General features: G+C 35.5%; 1 protein-coding gene across 1 annotated transcript; it reads right to left on the minus strand.

Annotated features, from left to right (window-relative positions):
- Window positions 1-1125: 1125 nt before the first annotated feature.
- Window positions 1126-24481, minus strand: TSPAN19 (tetraspanin 19). The gene is made up of 9 exons (XM_025403208.1): window positions 24408-24481; window positions 17441-17533; window positions 17278-17350; window positions 15841-15965; window positions 11010-11084; window positions 7048-7158; window positions 4918-5061; window positions 3033-3116; window positions 1126-1364 (listed from the first exon to the last, which is right to left on the minus strand). Exons 2-9 carry the CDS (start codon window positions 17504-17506, stop codon window positions 1296-1298), a joined length of 747 nt encoding a protein of 248 aa, XP_025258993.1. The 5' UTR covers window positions 17507-17533; window positions 24408-24481; the 3' UTR covers window positions 1126-1295.
- Between the last annotated feature and the right edge of the window lie 30 nt (window positions 24482-24511).

The following is a 24511-nucleotide window of genomic DNA, read 5'->3' on the forward strand; positions in this document are numbered from 1 at the left end:
ACTATATAGAGACTTTTTGATGTAAAATCAAATGACCTATAATATTTATTTGATTAACAAGAGTTTGGTTTTCAATTCCTAAGAGAGAGCTTTTTGCTGTCAGTGTGTTCTTTTATTTATTTATTTATTTTTATTTATTTTATTTTTTGTCAGTGTGTTCTTGTGACATACTTTAGAGAAAACAGAACTTTGAAGATGAGTTTTAAACCTCAACAGAATATTTCCCAAAGAATAGAAGGTGTATCTACTTGACATATCTGAACCTAAAGAAGGTTAGATTGAGGAAAATGGTTATTGTATTTTCTTTTGTGCCGACATTAAAAACTCAAGTCTCTGAAACCTTCGCTGTTCTAAATAGATGGATGAAAAGAGATACGATTGAATTTGTAAATGAGAGTGAGTTTTCTATAGGAGTTGGAGCAATGCAGGATCTTCAGTTAATCTATCTTTTCTTCATGTCCTCAAGGTCAAGACAGCCTTTTGCTATTAAGGACAACAATAATAGTATCTCATATCTGTATAGCACTTTTTACTTTTCAAAGAATTTATTTTTCTCACAGAATCATTGCTAGGAAAATAGGACAGATAGATTATTTTTATATCCTTCAGAGAGTTGTATACACATGCATTGAATAAAATTTCAGGAAAAAGAGAAGAAAAATGAGCTAGTAAAGAGTATGGGATTTCAGTATTTAGAATGGATTATTTTTACTACAGTTAAAACTGCACTGTTATTTTAATATTGTGTTATTGCCATAAAAGTATAACCAAGCCTCTAATTTTAGGTTTATTATCCACTTGCAAACATTATCAGGAAAGACAGATAAATGATTTAGTACAGATGTCAGTGTCATGAAGATTTAGTACAGACGTTAGTGTCATAAAATATTTTTCTTTGAAATGTCCTATAAAATCAGTATTATTTTCTTAAGATCTGCAAACAAAAGGTACATGATATGATTGATTACTTAATTAGTATTTTCTGAACATCATATAGGTATTTTCTCCACAAAAGAAACTCAAAACATATGGCGATACTTTTGAATTTGGTATGTACGATTATACCCTTTAAATTCCGGTGAACTTCTGAACTGTAGAATTTAATATTTTGAAAAACAAAATTAAATAATTTCATGAATGTTTTATTATAATCAGTAATTCGGTATTATATAATCAATAATTTGAATAGATCTGTTATTTAATAAAATTCAAAACATTTTTGGAATAAAATAATATAATGTGATTATTTTAAGAATTAACTGGTTGTTTCTTCTGAACAAATTGAAATCCAAAGGTCACGTTTCTGCATGGATTATATTCTTGATGTGTCTGAAGAAACAAACTGTTAATGAGACTTGGAAAACCTGGAAGAAAAGGGAACAAGAAGAGATCAAAATTTAATCAATGATAAGAGTAATTTATAAAGTTAACACTATATAGTCAGCAAAATGCATATTGTAAAGGGAAAAGGGATCAAAACCGGTGAGAAAATTTCAGAATAAGGTACATACAGTTGTGAATAGGAAGTCTGCAAAATGAGTCTTCAAGAATTACCCACCTGTTAGCAAGTTCATGTATAGAGGAGAATAAGGAAAAACGTTTAGGTTTTAATTACATTAGCTATCACTGAGCTAGATGCCTTGACAAACTGCTGATGGTTTTCTTGTTGTTGTTGTTTGATAGCTTTCTAACTATATCATTAAATCTACAAAACTGCTTCTTTTTGTTATAGACAATGAAAGGTGGTTTGTAAAGGGTAGAAGATAAAATGCAGTGGGGATATTATCCTCTCCATTTTTGTCTTAAAATATTCCAGCATGAACGTGATAGAGAATAAACATTTAAAAACAATGATATTAATGTGTATAAAGAATGTCTTGGTTTACTACCATTCTGAGACTAAAATTGTTACCAATGGAAGAGATGAAAACTTAGATGGGGGGCTTCATAGATCAATGCAAAGTCAAATGCAAAATCCTTATCCTATCTTTCAAAAAATGCATTATGTATTTGTTTTAGTGGCATAGTCCTCATTATAACACTATATTTGCTCTCACAGTTTCTTTGAATCCATAGGCTGCACTTATTCTTTTTTTTTTTTTTTTTTTTTTTTTTAATTGAGACGGAGTCTTGCTGTCTCCCAGGCTGGAGTGCAGTGGCTGGATTTCGGCTCACTGCAAGCTCCGCCTCCCGGGTTCACACCATTCTCCTGCCTCAGCCTCCTAAGTATCTGGGACTACAGACACCCACCACCATGCCTGGCTAAGTTTTTGTATTTTTAGTAGAGACGGGGTTTCACCGTGTTAGCCAGGATGCTCTCCATCTCCTGACCTCGTGATCTGCCCACCTCGGCCTCCCAAAGTGCTGGGATTACAGGCGTGAGCCACCGCGCCCCGCCGGCTGCACTTATTCTCAATAGTCTTCACTGAGACTGGAGAATAGTGTCTTGTTTCTGAAACCTAATTCTGCAGTTGACCCCTTTAGGTCATGGAATTTGTCTATTTTGTATCTCACTGTATATTCGACATTTACTATAGTACGTGACACATAGTAAATGCCCCCCTCCCTCCAAATACATTGAATTAATGAATATGTGAGTGAATAGTGGATCTCACTAAAGTCAAACATCTGCCTAGATTTCAGAAGTCTGCCAACTTGCAGACTGCCCAACATGATGCTCTTATTGCCAATATATGAACATATATATACATGTAAAGATATCTATACATCTATATATCTATGTGTGTGTGTGTGTGTGTGTGTGTATATAAAGAAAGATAAAAATATAAATAGGTACTAGATATCTCAAAGTAATAAAATCACTACCTCCAGGATGACCACTTACTAATAGGCTCCCCCCACCTGGCTGATTAAGGGATCACCTATACAACTCTTGGATGTAAAAAGCCTCAAAGTCCTGGCTCTATTATATGAACTTATCTGATTAGGTCTCCACCTGATTGCTCTGCAGTTTATTCTGTACAGTTTATACTTAATATTTTTCATTTTTTAACATATGAACAAAAGCTTACCTCTGAAGTTAAAAGTCCAAAGTTAATTCCAATTAAGGTTAACGCATTAACATTATACCATGTACTGATTTTATTTTCACAACCCTAAGGAAAAGAAGTTATTCACATTGACATGGAAATGGAAATGATCTTATATGTAAATCTTTACAAAAAACAAAAGGTAAACAGAGATTAGTAATTTACCAAAGTCTAAATAGTAAGTCAATAGCTAACTGGAGACTGGACTTTTTAGTCCGGAAAGCTTTGTATGGCAGCAGGACATCTCAGTTGCTAATTTTATTTTATTTTATTTTATTTATTTTTATTTTTATTTTTTTTTGAGACGGAGTCTCGCTGTGTCACCCAGGCTGGAGTGCAGTGGCCGGATCTCAGCTCACTGCAAGCTCCGCCTCCCGGGTTTTTACGCCATTCTCCTGCCTCAGCCTCCCGAGTAGCCGGGACTACAGGCGCCTGCCACCTCGCCCGGCTAGTTTTTCGTATTTTTTAGTAGAGACGGGGTTTCACCGTGTTAGCCAGGATGGTCTCGAACTCCTGACCTCGTGATCCGCCCGTCTCGGCCTCCCAAAGTGCTGGGATTACAGGCTTGAGCCACCGCGCCCGGCCTTTAGTTGCTAATTTTAAAGGTGCTAAGATGTTATCATGTAATTAAAATCAGAATTTTTTTACATTTTGGAAAGAGATTTTCTCTTCTGCAGACTACTGTAATTCATCGGGATAGAGTAATTTCCCCACTTACCCACCAGAAATTCCCCCAGTGGAGGCCTGAAACCACAGACAGTATCAAACTCTAAATATATTACGTTTTTTTCCTATAGAAACATATATATAATAGAGTTTAATTTATAAATTAAGCACAAGAGATTATCAACAATAACTAATAATAAAATAGAACAATTATAACAATATGCCAGCATTACTATTCTTACACTTTGGAGTCATCATTAAGTAAATTAAGGGTTCTTGAACACAGGCACTGTGATACCTCAACCGTCATTCTGATAATGAAGATGACTACTAAGTGACTAAGGGTGGGTAGCATCCACACTGTGAATACACTGGACAAAGGGATGACTCATGTCCCAGGAGGGACAGGGCAGGAAGACACAAGATTTCATCATACTACTCAGAACAGTGTGCAATTTAAAACTTATGATTGTTTATTTCTGGAATTTTCCACTTAATATTTTCAATGGTTGAACTCTCAGAATGTGAAACTGCAGATAGGGGCAACTACTATATATACCACCACCTAAAATGGTTATTTCCCAAAGAGTAGATGCTTTTTTTAAAAAAATGTAATGTTCCATTTATTTATGAATTAATTATGCAATTGAAACAATATATCTTAAGATTAGAATAAGCTTAATATGTAAACTTTAGCAGTTCTTGGGATATAAACATCTAGTTATTAATGTCCCACACCTGTAAATCACAGTTGCTCCAGAGAACCCTTTACTCTTGCTTCTGCCACACTTACTTCAACCCGTCATTGCTGGGGTCCACTCCCTTCAGATTTTGCCTATCCTTTCACTCCTGGTGTTATAGCTCCCTTTCCAATCTTATGCACCAAGGCTTTGACAAAAGTGCCTCCTCTTTCTGCAGGACTTCTCAAGGAAGGCTGGGGAGAAAGACTGATGATATCCCAAGTTCCAAGAATACATAAATCATATACTTCCAGGAAGTTTATTTACTTTATGTATTATACACTGGAAATAACACTACAATTTACCTAACTACGTGTTCAACTTAGGGAAGTAGATTAGGAATGTAGCCACCATCAACAACATTACTTTTATATCAAAATTTGCTCAGAATTCTAAATTGACTTGCAAAATAAACAAACAAAATACTATACATACTTGGAGAAGCCTAGATTTATCTTTACCTCGAGGTAAGTTGCATTCAATGGCTCATCACAAAACCATTTTCTTAAAGTAGACTTTGTGCAAGAACATGGCACCTGTCCTGAATTTTCTTTGTTCTTATTCTTTATCCAGTCTGTGTAATTATGTTGGCCACAACACTGTAACTAGGAAAAAGCTTGTATGAATTTTACCATAAAATGTTCAAAATGCAGTTAATTATATGAGATTAATATTGAAGTGGTTTTTGTGAAGATAACTCATTAATTTTTCCCCATGAATATGTAATGAATTAAATAAATAAGTATATTTGTGTTTATTTAATTCATTACTTTGTTTCCGCTATTATTGTTGTTAACCATAGCAAAAGATTTCTGCTCACATTAGTGACTTGTGATTGGATAGAATTATTACATCTGAATTTTATCCAGGATAGAAGATATACTTGATATGCTTACATATAAATGATGCTTAGGGCCATAATATAAAGCAATCACCCGAGCCATATCTTGCTCCTAACTATAGCAGTTCTCTTTGTATTTAAAGCATATGCAGTCATACATGTTTGGTATACCTAAAAGGAGATTCAGGGTAATATCTGCTTTTCTAGGATTAATGTGAGATGTTAACTTTCAATTTTGTATTGTGTGAAAATTACCATAAAGAACCAAAAGAGGATAGTAAAAATAGTCATAAAATGATCCAACTTTTAAGAAATTCTCATTTGCAGTGCTGATTCTGGAATCCTATCAAGCAGAGTTAGGAGGATATGAAAGAATCAGTTTACATATTTGTCACTTAGGAAATAAGAGAAAGGTGAAGTAATTGCTTTCTAAACTTTTATGGAAAATAACATTAGTACTGCCTATGTTTGCAATATATACCAACAATCTTTGCACAATTCCAGGAAATGCTGATAACTAAAATAGTGATTGAGAGTTAGGTTACTGAAAGTTAGCTTAAACAAACAAATCTACGTATATTATCTCAGTTATAGTAATGGCTAGGAACTGACAGCTGGAATTTCACTAATAGTAGTGATATGATATACAGAATTGTTTCCTCATCATTTTCTGACCATAGAAAGGTTCACTCCTCTACTGTAGGTTGTTATGCAGTCTGAAAATACAACACATGTACGGATCATATACATAAGAGAAGACGACGATGAGTAAAAGTATTTGTAATTACATTTCGATTATCTTAAAATTTATTTCCATTACCATATGTACTAAAAATAACTATTTTTTATGTGAGGCATATAATATATCAGTAAAGAGTACAGAATCTAGTGTCAGATTGTGTGGGTTTGAATCTTGGCTCTGCCACTTATTAGATGTGCAATCCTCATTAAATTACTAAATTTCTCAGTTTTTCATCTATAAAATGAGGATAACGGTTCCTATGTTATAGGGTTGGGAGGATTGAATTAGCTAATATATGCAAAGCACTTACAGACAAGTCTGGGACTATGTAAATGTTTGCTATTTTTTTAATTGGGCACTTACTATATTCCAGGTGCTGATCTATTTCTGTAAACCATTTGGCCAACAATACCCTTCTCTTACCCTTCCACTGCACCTATCCGGAAAAAACCTGCACTATGAAATAATAATCTTAAAAAATTAGCTAAAAGGTATTAGTTGCATTTATGCCCTGGATCCACGCCTTTCTATATATTCTATATATTACTTCATTTATTCCTGCCAACCAGAGGTAGGGGTTAGTATGCTCATTTTACGAATGTGGAACTATGAGTTTAAGAGGGTTACTTGTCCAGAACCACAAAGCTACTGCACGGCCATCCTGGTATTCAGACTCAAAGGGTAACCACCATGCTGCCAGCAGAGGCTACTGCTTAGACTTATCTCCCATCAGGTGCAGCAGGATAGACTACCCCAGTTGGCAAAAGACCAGCAACACTTTTCCAGGTGAAACCAAGTTAAAATGCACATCAATTAACACAGGAGTTACAAAAGGTGGATATAACTCAAGATTTGTAAGTGGGGAGAATTGCCCTTTTTGCCCAGTTTGTTTGAAAGAAATACAATAAACTCTTATTCCTCTGCCCCACCCCCTGCCCTGACCTATTCTCTCTTCTGTCCCACAGTGATCAACACTGACATCTAATATTTTAGTTAATTTCATCTTACTGTTTTCTGTAAAGCGTTCAGAATAGTCCACTTGGTTATATCTTCAGGCTTATCTTTAGATCCATACTCAGAAATGACAGAATCAATTTCGTCATGCCATAGTTGCTGAACCTGTAGAAAATTGTATTAAAAATGAAAATTTCATAGAAATGTATCCATAAAAATTTCATAGAAATTGATGGTTCCTCAAGAGTACCATCATGAAGAGAGTATTCAATATCACTTTTCTGTTTTCTGTTTATTTCTTTTTAAAATAACTTTTTAACAATTTCAGTGGGTATCAAAGCATATGGCTTTTCAATTTGTAATCTATAGGAAGACTATATTAGGCTCATTTTACAATTAAGGAAGAAGTAATGTGCTATTCTCATGCATATCTGAGGGAAATTTCTTCTCAAACTCTCAGGAAAAACACTGTAAAAGTCTTTTAAATACGCTAAAAAAGTTTGTTGAGTGTCTTTTCAATGGACACTAGGCTTTTTCTGGCAAACTTCAACATTCCTTGATTCTGTGAAGGTCTGTACTGTGCTTTTCATGATTTATAATTTATTTTACAACTTTAGAAGTTGTTGAAAACTATGGTTATGCAAATTATACTTGGTCAGACAAATGTACATTTTTCTCGGTGAAGGTATATTTCATTCCTTCTCTCTCCAAACCTGTTTTGCATCTATTAAGTGATGGCCTATGTAAATGTCCTCTTTGGATTCTCCTTTGAATTAATTTTTATATCGTACTGGTTCCCTCATTAATTAAGATGTCAAATAAAATAATTGACTTCTGAAATCTGCATATTTCCACAAAAATTATGATTTTTAAATTTTAAATATTATCCTTTTGTAATACTATCAGGCCTCAGAATACAACACTCCAAAATATAGCACCTTTGTATGCTGAGTATTTTAAGCTCAAGGAAATTGAGAAAACTGCAGAAGCAGGAAGGTCACTTTCTGACCTTCTCCTGCCTTTCTTCCATGAGGCAGGTCATAAAAGAATTCTCACTGGCCGGGCGTGGTGGCTCACACCTGTAATCCCAGCACTTTGGGAGGCTGAGGCGGGCGTATCATGAGGTCAAGAGATCGAGACAATCCTTGCAAACATGGTGAAACCCCGTCTCTACCAAAAATACAAAAACTAGTTGGGCGTGGTGGTGCATGCCTGTAGTCCCAGCTACTCGGGAGGCTGAGGCGGGAGAATCGCTTGAACTCGGGAGGCAGAGGTTGCAGTGAGCTGAGATGCACCATTGCACTCCAGCCTGGGCGACAGAGTGAGACTCCATCTCAAAAAAAAAAAAAAAAAAAAAAAAAAAAAAGAATTATCTGACCCATTTTCTCTGAAGGTATAGCAGAAGATCCTCATTCCAGAGTGGTCCTGTCCTATACGCAGAAGCCAAGAAGCATCTGAACAGACAGGCTTTGCTAAATTTCTCCCAGTTTATTACCATTAGATTATATGCTTTTGTCTCCAATCACACTTTCACATAACTATCCACAAAAACAGATTTCCTTGGATCTTTGAGTCTTTATTTTTTGGTTAAGTAAATTTGTTATGCTTTTTGTTTGTTAGTTTGTCTTTTGTTATAGGGATCTCGGCCAAGAACCTTGTGATGGATGAGGTATATAACTTTTTCTCTCCTACAATACTAACACAAAAATGATCAGATTTGGATGGGGATAAACAAAACTCTGCAATTTCAAAATCAAGGTAATGCAAAGGTAGAATGATTGTTGTAGTAACTTAAGCATTTACAAATTTATATAATTTTTTATAACAAATTACTAATTTGGTCCTCAATAATACCAAAAGGTAGGAAGAAAAGATATTATTATCATTTTATGAATGGGAATACAGACACTCAGAGAATTTAATTATTTACTTTTGTTTACAAGGAGACTTTAAATATGATCATTTGAGTACTAGTCTAATGATTTTTACTGAATTATGCTGTCTTTGACAATAAAAACTAAGTAACTGGTGGGAATATCACAATAATTATAAAAGGCATGTAAACTAAAATCTTACTTAGTTACTTATGTATCTGTATTTTAATACATTTAAGAAGATTAGAATAATGAAAAGGAGAAAGTAAATCTATTTTATACTCTGTTAATTTTTATTTAGAATAAATAAAATATATAGTGCTGTTGGCAGTGTGTGTGGGGTGAAACTTATGGCCTTGTTTTGTTTCTAAAGCATTATTTGGGAAATCCAGAGTGCATATAAATGACAACTTCATACATAAGTACTTTCATATGTAACCTATGTGACTAACGTATAAATAAAATTCCTTTATGCTTACTCAGTTTGGTAAGCATCTATTAAAGGCCTAGTGTATCTTCCACACTGAGTTAGGTACTGTAAATGACATAAAAGATTTAGAGGCTCTTAAGAACTTAATCCAGTTTGAATGCAGAACACAAATTGATGTAAACAAAGTTGTTAGCTCTGGGGTCAGCTAATGAGTATTTGAGTCTAGGCTCTGTCATTTGGCCATGAAATACTTTAACAAGCATTTCTAATCTCAAATCTTCAGTTTTCTCTTCTATAAAGTAGGACTTGTGGTGCATCTCTAGGGGTTGCTATGAGGATTAATAATACAATGGCTATAGTGTTTATCACAGTTTCTAGCACACGGTAGTTATTAATCAGTTCTTATTTCTAATATATAGAGAGATACAGGAGTCTATGCATAACATTGAAGCAAATATGGGTGACTGATAAACTATATTTACATGTTGATAGCTCTTATGTGTCATATTTATGTTCTATCATGAGGTTGAAAAGTTTGAGGATGATAGACTGGGATTTGGTGTTTTGCCAGCAAAACAGCTTTCCAAAACTTAACTGCTGCAGCCAACTTACCTTTAAAACTCCCATACACACACACACACACATTTTAGATGTGGAGAAAAGTAATTTTAGCTCTAAATGCCAGGCCATTAACAGTAGGCACTGGATGATGAGCTGTCCAGTAAAGAATGAAGTTGGAGGGCAATGGTGTCATACAGGAAAGGTATTTTTTTGAACTTTGGCCATTACAGAGGAGTATAGATAGATATAAAGAAAATCTAGGAACCATATAAGTTAATCAAGAGATCCCTCAAGGTTAATTAAGATGAGGGAAGAGAACTCTTGAGTAGCTACTTTACAACTGAAATTTGACACATTGTCAGTTAATGACAACTCTGTAACGTAGGTAAGTATTAATTATATTTTACAGATGAGGACATAGGCTCAGAGCTGTAAAGCAGGTTGTTGATCCTTAATCATATCCATATCTGTATAACTTCAAGTACATATTCATCTTACTATAGGACAATTAATCTCCCATGATACAAGACAGACCTTGACTGAACTGAAATACTGAAATGTCTTAAAGGATGAAAAGTAACTGTAGGTTGTAACAGGTAAGTTTTGTTGACCACAAGTTTTTCCAGGCTTATTATATGCTGTTTTGAACTAAATTTGATAAACCTAAATCTTGCTCTAATTAATTTAATCACTCATCACTCTACCTGTGGAAAATACAGGAATTATTCAGTATGTCTTGTTTAAGTGAAATTGCTAAATTTCAAGTTAGTTGGAGTCTAAATTTGTTTCTTTGCAAAAATATAATACAGTGATTGGGTCAGTAGTGGTAGCCAGAGTTGGTAGGAGGAGAAGGTAAAAATTTGAACTTCTAAATCTCAGTACCACCTCCTCTTCCTCAATACTGTTTGATATTTAAAGCTACTTTCTAATCATATGTAAATGGAGTTAAAGGCAAGTTCCCCTATCTACCCTTTTCAATCTGACTCCTGGCCCCTTCCTATACTGTAGTACTTTCATTGAATATTATTTTCCCCTAAATAAATTTACCTTTGGCTTTTAATATAGGATCAATGGTCTCAATACTCTAAGGTATCCAATTTCCTTTAAACTTCAAATAACAGGATGTATTGATAAGGATTTACTTTCCATACCTCCTCTTTCTTTGTGAAGATGAATGCTGAAAGTACAACCTGAACACCAAAGACCCATGTTATCAATACTGCATACTAAAACAAAAGAAAAATAGAGATGATGACTATGCTACTAATATATATTTTGTATGCTCAAATAATAGGAAAACACACACCATTGGAAATATGCAACCATAAAGCATATATGGGTATTGCGGAGGCTTCCTGCCTTTACAAATATGAATGAAATTAGGGAAATAGCAAGGCAAAGCAAAAAACAAATGAACATTTGGGTAAGAGCAAGACAGAAAGAAGTGATAGTAATTATTATTATTATTATTTTTTTTTTTTGAGACGGAGTCTTGCTCTGTCGCCCGGGCTGGAGTGCAGTGGCCGGATCTCAGCTCACTGCAAGCTCCGCCTCCCAGGTTTACGCCATTCTCCTGCCTCAGCCTCCCGTGTAGCTGGGACTACAGGCGACAGCCACCTCGCCCAGCTAGTTTTTTGTATTTTTTAGTAGAGACGGGGTTTCACCGTGTTAGCCAGGATGGTCTCGATCTCCTGACCTTGTGATCCGCCCGTCTCGGCCTCCCAAAGTGCTGGGATTACAGGCTTGAGTCACCGCGCCCGGCAGAAGTGATAGTAATTAATGAGCACCTTGGTCCAATAGAGTTGTCAATGATGCCATCTTAATTCAGTTATAAAACTATTATAGGGTGAATTTAATTATCTTCACCTCACATTATTTTGCTGAAACTAAAGACTCACTAAATTTCTGATGTACTATTTAAACCCATGCAGAAAGTATAACAAAAGCAACTGCAATAATAAACTTAATTCTACATACATTTGGGCTATTTCTTGAAAATTAAAAATACTTGTATCCAAACCAAATAAAATAATTTTTTATATTTATTAGACTGTTTAATTAAAAAAAATATATACAGCCACTTTAGTCTTCTTCATAGCTATTGTCAACCTAAAAAAAGGCACAGAAGAAAATTATCTCTAAATATGTTGAGTTATTTAAGAATAAGAAATAAAGATTTATAGTCCAGATTGCATGAAATGGTAAACTACCAGTTCATTCTGTGAGGAGAGGGTAGAGAGAAGTATTTAGTAGCAAAAAGTGTGAGATTTACATAAACTGCTTAGAAACAGAGTTTATTGGTTCTAAAGATTCAAAGCCAGAGTTGTTGCCAGTTCACTGGTACAGATGCCATGACTGGTCAAGTGCTCCTCCAAGAACATCTTATCTGAATTACTGCAGTCCTAAGGAATATCAAGTCATAAACATTATAAAAGCAGGAGATGACTGAAGACAGTTTCCAGCTGGGAGTTTTCAGAAAGTCCTTAGAAACACTATTTATTTCAGACACGTAGCATGAGCCTCCTCTCCTTTAGACTTTCCTGGCTGTATTTTGTCTGGGTCTGACAAAAGTGATTTCCTGCTGGTATCAGCAACTTTTACACAGCACATATTAATATATAAGATTTAGAATTCAGCTGGGTGCTGTGGCTCACGGCTGTAATCCCGGCACTTTGGGAGGCCTAGGCGGGCAGATTCCTTCAGGTCAGGAGTTCAAGACCAGCCTGGCCCACATAGTAAAATCCTGTCTCTACTAAAAATACAAAAATTAGGCGGGCATGGTGGCTCGCACCTGTAATTCCAGCTACTTGGGAATCTGAGGCAGGGGAATCGCTTGAAGCTGGAAGGCGGAGGTTGCAGTGAGCCGAGATCGTGCTACTGCACTCCAACCTAGCGACAGAGCGAGATTCCATCTCAAAAAAAAGAAAAAAGAAAAAAAAAGATTTAGAATTCATAATAATTTTAAAAGTAAGCGGTCTGAGAATTTACTAGGCAAAATATAAGTACTAATGACTTACTGTATTATTTATTTACTTTTTACTTGGCCCTCACAGAGATAAAAATTATTTAATTACACATATTTTATACATTTAATACCTTAAAATATCAGACCAAAATTTTCTTCTTGGCATAAGTTATGTTTCCTAGTTTCAGAGAAAAATAATTCAGAGACAAAAACGTGCTCTTTACATCTATTTAGATGTTTAGATTTTTAACTTCTACATGCAATATCTCACTTAATCTTATACTAATAAGGGATTGGGAACAGCAGGAAAAATTGTATCAAACCTTTTTAGTTTTTTGAGATGGAGTCTGCTCTGTGGCCCAGGCTGGAGTGCAGTGACGCAATCTCTGCTCACGGCAACCTTCGCCTCCTGGGTTCAAGCGATTCTCGTGCCTCAGCCTCCCTAGTAGCTGGGATTACCCGTGCCCAGCACCACGCCAGGCTGATTTTTGTGTTTTTAGTAGAGACGGGGTTTCACCATGGTGGCTGGGCTGGTCTCCAACTTCTGACCTCAGGTGATCTGCCCACCTTGGCCTTCCAAAATTGTTGGGATTACAGGTGTGAGCCATCTTAGATTAGAGTAGGAGTATGTAAAATCACCTTTAAGACATGGAATAGCTTTTTTTTTTTTGAAGGAGTTTCGCTGTTTTTGCCCAGGCTGGAGTGCAATGGAGTGATCTCGGCTCACTGCCACCTCTGCCTCCCGGGTTCAAGTGATTCTCCTGCTTCAGCCTCCCAAGTAGCTGGGATTACAGGTGCCTGCCACCATGCCCGGCTAAGTTTTTGTATTTTTAGTAGAGACGGGGTTTCACCATGTTGGCCAGGATGGTCTCGATCTCTTGACTTCATGATCTGCCCGCCTCGGCCTCCCAAAGTGCTGGGATTACAGGCGTGAACCACTGTGCCCGGCCCAAGACATGGACTAGCTTTTAGGCCTGTAATATTTGCCCATAAGTTGACTGTGTGAATTAACTTGGTTCAGAGAAAAATAGATTCATCAGAAAAATATTGGTAAATTTAGAGTGTAGCAATGGCCAAATTAGCAGTACCCTTCCATGGAATGTCTAGAAGGAATGGTGGTATCTTGGTTCCAGGCCCTAATCTGTCAGATCCTATGTTCATGTGTATCCTTATGATGATATCTATCAGGCTTTCTCATTCAGATGCCATTAATATTTGGATTATATGAGGCAGAAACTTAGGAAATGTCTGTTTTTCTCCCTCTACTTTCCCCCTTCCTTTCCTATCCTCTACCCCCTACATTGTAACATTGTATAAGTAGTAGACTCTGCATTTCCTTTGCCTACATAGAAATTTGTGACAAGAAGAAAAAATCAAGATTTTCTTGCAAGCCATTTCTGTCCTGGGTTTTATACCCCAAATCTGAAGCTCAGTGAGAAAATTATGCTAAGGATCCTGGAAAGAGAGAAAGATAAGATTTGAGAAGAAAGGGTTGGCCTTGGAGGAGAATAAGAGGAGAGAGTAAAGTCTCTTCTTAGACTAAAAAGATTTTGAGGTGGAATCTGGATGTCTGTGGGTTTTCAGAGCAATAGCATAGTCCTTGGAATCCTGGCACTGCCCTGGTAACGTGGTAAAACCCCAGACAGAAATCAGGGTCCCTATCTAAAGTGCCTGTGCCAGGGTAATATTCAAATAATAGTAGAAATTACTATTAATAGGTAGCAACTGATTCCTATGCTAGGTGTACCTCCTAATTGCTGTGTCACTAGGGAGGCTCACTGTCTCAGGGAAGGAAGACTGAAGGAATGGAACTGAGGTACTGGTTATTTACCAATATTTCACAAAAGGGTTTCACTGGTATGCCTGTACTGGTAAATACTGGATGAATAGCAGCCCTACCTTTGCCACCCATGCCTTTCAAAGAGCAGAGTGGGTACACCTGAAGGGACCTTGTGACCTGGGAAAGTGAGTGTGTTTGTGGTAGGTGGCGTAGACTGGTAACTAGTGTCCAGGGTGACCACCCAGATGTTCAGTGCTCCATAAACGTTCAGTGTCTCTGCATTCTTCCTGGTAAGGGACAAAATGTCAGCAGCTGAACTTCCTATCTGCTTGGCTGCAAATTAAAATCAATTTGATTTAGAGAAAAATGTAAAGGCTATATTTCATCTGAGTATGTGAATTGGGATCCATAACTGCCACATGTATGGTCATTGGCTCATGTCCAGGTCAGTACTCTGGAATATAATTTGTCTTTTCACATTACAAGCCTTGAGAGAAATAGTGCACAAGCCAGATGCTACAGTCTGCCTCTTTCAGTAATTATAGTTCTCTTTTAAAAACAACAATTTGTGATCTCAATTGTAAGTTACCTTTCATGGCAATGATAGACACTATTATTAAAGAGGGGAGGAAAAGAGTGGGGCAAGGGTTGAAAAGGTAACTGCTGGTTACTGTGCTCACTCAGTAGCTGGGTGACAGGATCAATCGAACTCCAAACCTCAGCATCATGCAATATACCCATGTAATAAACTTTCACGTGTACCCTGAATATACAATAAAAGTTGAAATTATAACAAAATACATACATACGTAAGTTACCTTTCTTCGTGCCATGCCCACAAAGATAAAAATGTGCTGACTATAGATCGTGTTTCTTTTACCCTGGTAAGCTACATTGCTCATTGACTTAAATGCACTTTATTCTAATTCTAGCCTTCGGATTCTTAAGTTTGGTGAATTGTAGTTCACCCTAGGAGACAGAGAGTCCTACTGACTCTGTGTTGAAAAGTAAATGTCCGAATGTGCTGAGGTACAGATTCGGTTCATAGAAAACTCACTAAGAAAGTCCTTTCTGGAAAAGTGACTTTGTTGGAGGGAGGAGGGTGTGCTTCATTTGAATTGCTCTAAGGACATACTCTACTGCAGTGCCATGGTAATGTAAATCACTATTCATTTGTGTAACTTAGATACTTAAAAATCTGAGATAAAAATTCAAGCTATTGATGTGAAATACATACCACAATTAGAAGCCATCTGATTTCGTTGTGAATTCCTATATAACCCAATAGACAAAAAAGAACAGTAGAAGACCCCATTCCAATCAAAATTTGAGAAATAGATACTATGAAGTGATTATTTTCATCTGTGAAAAGAACAAAATTACTTATTATGAAGTGGTATTTTTATATGAAGTGGTATTTTATTTTCTATTTAACAATAATTACAGCAACCAAAAGTTTTTCTGAGCAGCTGTTGCCAGACCACCAGGATTCTCTCTCTATCCCTCTGTCTCTCTTTCTCTCTTTCTCTGTCTCTCAATTTTTGACCTCATGTACCAGCTCTTACTTTTAGAAACAACCCCTCTTCCTTTTCTGACATGAAGAGAATTTCTTAAATTTCAGATATCTTTACCCTTATCCTCCTTGTCTTTTATGACAGAAGAAAATTTTTTCTAAGATTTCATCTATGTCTAATGTATATTCAAACATTCATGTGTTCATTCATCAAAAATCTTTAGAGCCTAATATGTGTGAGTTAGATGTATACACCCTGAATTTATTGCTAATATGAGCCCTTTCAAACTATATTTTAGTTTTCCCCATCTAGACTGTGAGCCCTCAGTGCTAGATATTATATATATTTATCCAGTCAACAGGCTGCCTGTTGAATGCTTGGTGCTGTGGCACAAACAGCAGAACAGTAAATGCTTAACAAATAATTGTTTTAAAAAAGAAGGATGGATAAATGAATTAAATATGTGGGAGATGTTATGGGAGAACAGTGTAGGCAGTGGTGTGCTGGAGTGAGCTTGTATTGGCTCATAAAAGCCAATTGTGGTATTTTCAGGAAATCTGCAAACCAACTGAATTCACTTTGACGCCTTGAAATTGGCCATTGAGGAACTGCTTCTATCATGTCAATCATGCGCTATATACATTAAAGCATTGTAAACTACAGTATGTTTAAAAGTATAGTGCTAGTTAGAATTAAAACAATGAGAAAAGAGAAACCATCTTCCTCCTAAAATCTCCCAGTGTTCTTCTCAGTTTAAGGAGTCACTACAAGTTATATCTTCTACCTATGCATTGAATTCTCACAATTTTTATAGTGATCAGATCAGAGTAATTAGCATATCCATTCATCTCAAATATGTATCATTTTTGTGTGTTGGGAATAATCAATATTCTTCTAGCTATTTGTGACTGTGTAATACATTATTGTTAACTACAGTCATCCTACAGTAGTATAGAACACTAGAACTTTTTTCTTCTATCTAGCGGTAATTTTGTATCCTTTAACAAATCTCTGCAACTGATGAAGACTTTCAGAGGGAATGCTAGACAACACTTGATAAATTCCAGAGAAATACTGCCACCTGCTGAATAAATTGTGTATACAACTGTTTAAAATGGAATGTCTGTTTCACTGAGAGATAAACAAAAATAGATACATACCAAAAGCTGTTAAAAAATTATTTCTATCTAATAAAAGCCATGCACCAAATCCCATGAATAAAAGTCCAAGAACCTAAAAAAAGAAAGTCAATGCTTATTTTTTTTGTAATTGCCTATACAATAGATTACATTTTCTTTACTATGTAATTATGAAGAGCCTTACCATGAAAGCTCCATTAATGAGATTAAGAAAGTACTTAAGAATTTTTGTTTTGTTATTTCTTAACATTCTTTTTCTTCCAAGATATTGATGATTCTGAAAAGACAACCATAACTTTTTTATAAACATTCTACACAATAACTTTAAATATTTCGCCCTACTTATGTTCTATATTTGCACATTTTTCTTCTCAAATCAGTTATCAGTATAACATACTCCCATCTCTAAATGAAAGAACATATTGAAGGTATCTTGAAACTGTACATTGTCTGCATTCTTTTTACTAGACAGTATCTGTACTTAAAATAATAAATATATATCTGCAATGCTTTTACTAGGCAATCAAGACTAAGAAGACAGTTGTATAACAAGTCAAGCAGCCTTACTGAACTTCTTGCAGTTTCAGAAAGCATAAGATATTTTGTTTTCAGTTTTATTGTATTTTTAAATGTTTATTTTAATCCTAACCATTAGATGGCCAGGAAATTTTCCAGTCTTAATATACCTTGTTCCCCTGGCTGGCAAGTTTTCCTCACTTCTGCATGCCCCTTCTCAGAATAATATTAGCTCCTCACTGAGGTGTTGGTTTGGGGATCTTTATCTTTTTTTTTTTTTTCCAAGTTTAATCCTCCTTTTTTTTTTTTTTTTTGAGACAGAGTCTCGCTCTGTCGCCCAGGCTGGAGTGCAGTGGCCGGATCTCAGCTCACTGCAAGCTCCGCCTCCCGGGTTTACGCCATTCTCCTGCCTCAGCCTCCCGAGTAGCTGGGACTACAGGCGCCCGCCACCACGTCCGGCTAGTTTTTTGTATTTTTTTTTTTAGTAGAGACGGGGTTTCACCATGTTAGCCAGGATGGTCTTGATCTCCTGACCTCGTGATCCGCCCGTCTCGGCCTCCCAAAGTGCTGGGATTACAGGCTTGAGCCACCGCGCCCGGCCAGGGGATCTTTATCTTAAGCCAATTTGTTGCCTTTCAAATTTCTTATTGACCTGTCTTCTTCCCCACAGAGAGTCAGGGATATTTAAGTGGCGAGAGTATGTCTTATATACCAATATAACCTCCAGATTTAGCACACAGTAGGTACTTGATATATTTGTTGAATGCATGAATGGATACATGAATTAAATTACTTAATCTATAATTTAATTTGGTATGCAGTATATATATATATATAAAACTTATATATAAAGTAGCTTTCATGAAAACTTATTTTCCAGATAGCCAATTTTCCTAAAACTTTCATGGAAAAATCAATACTTACTCCACTGGTTTTTGGTGCTGTTTAGTAGAGATGAAAGTTTCAAATCTAATCTTGACTATGTTCCCAGATTTTCTCTTTTCTCTTCTCATTGTTTTAATTCTAACTAGCATTATACTTTTAAACATACTGTAGTTTACAATGTTTTAATATATATAGTGCATGATTGACATAATAGAAGCAGATTTAATAAGATTATTTTAAAGCTATTTGTCTGTCCCTAATTAGGCAGAAACCAATTTGTTGAACTGAAGGATGCTTTGAAAAGTGGAAAAATAAGAGACGTCTACATTAGTCTATGTAGTACCTCCCTACTTTATCATAAACCATCTTCCTCCTAAAATCTCCCGGTGTTCTTCTTCTCTGTTTAAGGAGACACTACAGGTTATATCTTCTACCTATGCTTTGAATTGTCTTGCTGTCATTTGGTTTTTCTACTTTGCATCCTATTGTCTTATTCCTTCATTCCTCTAATGCCTGGCATGTTTTGATGGTACACTCAGTTGGAAAGACTGCCTGATTTTTATTTCAGTTTATTTCAAAGATGCTATAAATCTACATTTTTGGTTCCAATTCTATTGACTGTCACATGTGGAAAGCTCCCTCACAGCCTGAACGAGAAGACAGGCACAAGGTCTTGGCCCCTGTCTGTGAACAAGAAATAGAATGGAGACTAATGAACCAGAAAGCTCTGTAGTAACTCTGATGTGAAATGTTGAAGGCATGGACTTGAGTGTTGATGTGGTAATAGTTAGCATGTTAGGCAGGGTCAAGCTGCAACGCTTTATCAAAGGACCCAAATACAGAAATAAACTTTTATTTATCTCTTAGTTCAAAGTAGGTGATTGGTTCGCTTCTAGGAAATCATTTTAGAAACTTGGAGCTAACTCTGGCCTATTCAACATGTGGCTTCCAAATTGGCCCCAGGTGCCATCTTTATAGCTCACAGAAAGGAAAGGGGATAAGTAAACTCAGGCAGGCATCTTTTAAGCAAATGAGGTTGAAGTTGTACACTTCTCTTCTGTTTATATTCCACCAGCACAGACTTGGTCCCACAGCAATACTCAACTTCAGTTGAAGGCAACCATGTACCCAGGATAAAGAAAAGAAAATAGATAGGGTGGTGAGGGCCAAACAAAATGCCCACCTATCAGAAAAGGCCAATTACAAAAGATAATTAGGAAAAAAAGAGAGCTTGGATTAAACTTTAATATGCTTTACTGTGGAAAAGAATCAAAGACAATCAGGAAGATTCCTGTTCATTAGGATGGGAAAATAAAAGAATAATGGTAATCACTAGAAATTTAAAATTTAAAAATTGGGGAAAATGGTTTAGAAGAAAAATTCATAAAATTCAATATTTCATGATAGAATTTGAAGTGGTAAAGGATATCTGTCAGTTATGTCTCATAAGCACTGTGAATGGAGTACATATAAATGGGTAGCATAGCTGTACAGACTTGAAAGTCATTTATAGAGAACCAATTTCATGGGTGTGAATGAAGAGAAGATACATTGTCTATAGATGGAAATGGGCAGAGGTTTGATAGTAGAGAGTGAAATGATACAATTAAGAATTTGGAATTTTTAAAGCCGACTTTTATAGAAGTCAAAAGGGGTGAGAACTTAGTAAGCTCAAAGGTAGGCAACGTGGTAAGGAAGATGTTTATGGTAATTTCAAAACTGTGGTTCAAGGTTTACCAAGTTAAAACACAACAAACTGTGCATCCAAGCAACGATTCAAAGAAGCCTATGACTATGTTTACAAAGAATGGTAAAATGAGATGGTCATGTGTTGGCTTTTTCAGCCATAAGCTCCACATACTGGAAACAACGTCAATGAGAATAATGATGTGCCAACACAAAGATACACAATAAGTTAAGTGTAGTTCTTATTTAAATATTTGTAGTGTGAAAGGTCTATATTTTCTTTTGCTATAAACAAAGAATTTGTTTCTAACCTAATTAAATAAGGTCCAGGTGTGGCATTTATTTTGTTCAGTTCCTGACTAGTTAATTGATGTTGAAAGTTCAACAGCAGAGATGCTATAGGAATGGACAACTTACAATAATTAATCTATTTATAAGTGTTATTTTTTACTAGTTTAATAAACTCTAATTACTTCTTGTTATTGTTTTTATGTTCTAAGTTCCAACAGATGGGAACACACAAATGAACAAGCGAAGGTCAAAGAGTCAAATATTAAAACCTGCGGCTGACTCTGAATTATGTGTTGAGGTGGAAACAGGAAATAAGGAAATAGGAAAGTTTCATAGAGAAGATGATTTTGAGATGACTCTTGAAGGAGGATTAAGGTCTTAGACAAAAAAGGGAGAGAAACAGGAAATATTCAAGACGGGGGGACACTATGTTCACAAACTTTACAATGAGGTGTAAGGAGGCATGGATCAGAGTGGCAAGAGATGAGAGACAAAGCTAAAGAAGTAGACTCAGTAGAGATTGTGACAAATCTTGTATGCTTTACTAAAGATTTTTTTTTTTTTTTTTTTTCCTGAAGGTAATAGGGAGCCATAATTCTGGCCTCAATGTGGAAGCCAAATTAGAAAAGACACTTAAGATAGGGGGATCATTTATAAAGTTAATGCACTAATTCACAAGAGAAAAATGTGGTCTAAACTGCAAAATGGCTGTGGAAATGGAAACAGTATCACAATATGAGAGATGTAGTAGGAAGTAGAATCGCCAGCACTGGGATAACCAAAGAATCAAAGATGGAATTTAAGTCTGTAGAAACTATGTAATCAAACTCTGAACAGTATCTCATATTCTACAATGTTTCATTTAAATTGATTGCCTTTATCATCGATATTTTGCAAATGCTGTTATCCCCAATATCACCAACGAGGAGAGAAAGAATCAGGAATGCAAAATTACTTGCTAAAGATCGCTCAGTTAATAAATGGCAGAGATGAGATTTAAATCCATAGATATAAACCACCCTCTCAGTAACTTTCCCAAGCCCCAGTGTCATCATCTGTAAATGCAGATTACAATTGTACACGCCTCAAAGGAACGTTGTGAAAATCAGATGAGATTGCCGGGCGCGGTGGCTGGCGCCTGTAATCCCAGCACTTTGGAAGGCCGAGGCGGGAGGGTAACGAGGTAATCGAGACCTTTCTGGCCAACAGGGTGAAACCCAGCCTCTACTAAAAGTACATGGGCATGGTGGCGGGTGCCTGTAGTCCCAGCTACTCGGGGGGCTGAGGCAGGAGAATGGTTTGAATCCAGGGGCCGGAGCTTGCAGTGAGCCGAGATCACGCCACTGCACTCCAGCCTGGCCACAGAGCGAGACTCCGTAAAAAAAAAAAAAAAAAGAAAAAAAGAAAAAGAAAGAAAGAGAGAGAGAGAGAGAGAGAGAAAATTAGATGAGATTATGTTTGTAAAGCACTTAGTCCAGTGCCTGGCTAGATGTTAGTTATCTCATTATATCATATGGTTAGAATCTCGTTATATCATATCTCAGTATAGAAATACTAAGATTATATAAGAGTCTTGCATGTGAGGATGGGCAATGGGATGGAAACTGTGGAAAAGTGATAAATTCTCACTTTTGTGTGAAGTGGTGGTCACTGACACCAGCTGGGAGGGAGCACAAAGAGAGTTAGAATCTGAAGGCTTGAGACACACTTTAAGTGGAACAAGATAATGAGAGGTCTAAGAATACAATATATGGTACTATGAGCTATATAGTAAAGTAGTTTTACTCAATACTCACCATGCCTCAAGAAAATAAAACAAAGAAATACAGGCTATGCAGCTATTTTGAACACAACAATGATATTCTGGGATAAAAATTATATCACTGCCATATGAAGAATAAAGCAGTTGTTGAAAAATGCTATTAAACTAAAATGATTTCATTACTCAATATTTTCAAAGGAATTATTAGTCTTGTGAGATAACAAAGAACAAACACTTATCTCTTATTCTTTCATTCTCTCAACAAATATTTATTATGTACTCTCTAAAGGAAATATGCATTGTTGAGCCAATATGCTATAAATCAACCACACCTACAATTTTTTTTAAAAATTTAAATGAAATGAAGTTAACAGGTTCAAAAGAAACAAAAGTCTACTCAGGTTAAAGGGTCATAGGCAAACTAACATACTCAATCTGAAGTTACCATTTCTAGGAATAATGCAGTTTAAATGGACTTCTGCTAAATACTATGTGGTTGATAAACAATAGTGCCAAGTTAAATTTACTTATAATCTACAAATGTTTTAGATAATTGCTGCCTTTTGTTTTTGATTAGTAATATTCTAGTGAAATTATGACTAGTTGATAAAGTTGTCTTTTCTTCCAAAGTAAAAAATTGCATGGCAATATAAGAGATCTATCACTATGAATTAATTTGTCTTCAGAAAAACTTAGTGTTTTTCTTTTTTGCTGTCAATATTTGACAAAGTAAGTTTTGAGAAGGAAAGGAACTAAGGCACTATTTCCAAAATTATTTGATTATGAAAACTAGTTATTCAAAATTAATTTTGAAATTGATTATTAAAGGATTTCTATTTTTTAGAAGTATGGATACTTTTGTAATCAAAAATAAAACTAATCTTAAGATTCTTACATGTGAACTTCAACACAATATGAAAGTCTATCTTAAATGAAGAGTCTGAGGTTCCAACACAGTAGCTCATACCTATAATCCCAGTGCTTTGGAAGGCCAAAGTGGGAGGATCACTTGAATCCAGGAGTTGGAGGCTACAGTGAGCTATAATTGTACCACTGCACTCCAGTCTGGGCAATAGAGGGAGACCCTGTCTCTAAAAAAAAGACAACAAAACATAGATAATTTCAATAGTCTATGAATTGGCAATAAAACCAAACTTAAAAAAAAAGAACAAATTCCATTTGAGCACGGAGTTTGATAATGAAAATGCTCTGGATTTAATTAGACCTGAAACCAAGTGTAGTTTAAATTATCTTTCCTGAAAAGGACACTAACATGTGTGCTTTTAATATGAAAGTCTATTAACTTCTCACTTTATATTATCAGTTCTAATGTTGATGCAATTCAAGTTTATTGTTACCAGGAAATGTAGTCTATTTTTTTTTTTTTTTTCCAGAGGCTCAATGAAATATTTGCTTTTAGCTTATTTTATAGCAGATACCTTTTACAATTATGGCTACTTCCTTTTAGAATTTAATGCCTTGTTTGCAAACTTTAAAAGAAAATTAAAGTCAAGAATATGTTATTAATTAAAATATTATTTTGTACCCTATATATTTGCTCCACATTAAATAGCATGACATAAACTTAGAAATTAAGGTTTTATATTGAAATACTGTCTGCCAGTAGTTTTACAGTAAAATAACTCCAGAAAATAATTTTTCAATTTTTTCACCCACATCCCTTCAGTTAAGAGGTTTTTGATGGGCATTGATTGATTTTTTTTCTTTTTTCTTTTCTTTTTTTTCTTTTTAAAAAAACTGTTGTCATGTAAGGCAAACAACTCATTGACTTCTCTTCCATACTCCTAGGTCCCACAAATCACTGTTCAGGATTAAGGTTTTGTGGAATGAACACCTTATACATGGGCAAATCACCAGATTGAAATATAAATATATGTAGCTCAGAAACAATTTAAACAATTTAAAAGTGAGGTTACATCTACTTGGGTAATTATAACAAAATTTCATTTTATTAAATATTTTCCGAAAGTATTTAAATATTAAAATCTACCTGTAAAAAAATGTAAGCTCTTCATCCAGTCCCTGAAATGCTGCGTTCGTTTCAATTTAGAATCCAGATTTTTTGTCCTTCTGGCGCACCTGTAGGGAAAAACT

Source organism: Theropithecus gelada, chromosome 11, assembly GCF_003255815.1.
Source record: "Theropithecus gelada isolate Dixy chromosome 11, Tgel_1.0, whole genome shotgun sequence".
NCBI classification, from domain to species: domain Eukaryota; kingdom Metazoa; phylum Chordata; class Mammalia; order Primates; family Cercopithecidae; genus Theropithecus; species Theropithecus gelada.

What these genes read in the sequence shown, in the direction of transcription:
- TSPAN19 (XM_025403208.1), bottom strand. Translation starts at nt 17,506, where the DNA reads ATGTTAAGAAATAACAAAACAAAAATTCTTAAGTACTTTCTTAATCTC. An exon ending in TAATTTTTTAACAGCTTTTG is followed by an intron (nt 15,966 to 17,277) that starts GTATGTATCTAT and finishes TTCTTTTCACAG; the next exon opens with ATGAAAATAATCACTTCATA. An exon ending in TCAGATGGCTTCTAATTGTG is followed by an intron (nt 11,085 to 15,840) that starts GTATGTATTTCA and finishes CTTTTGTTTTAG; the next exon opens with TATGCAGTATTGATAACATG.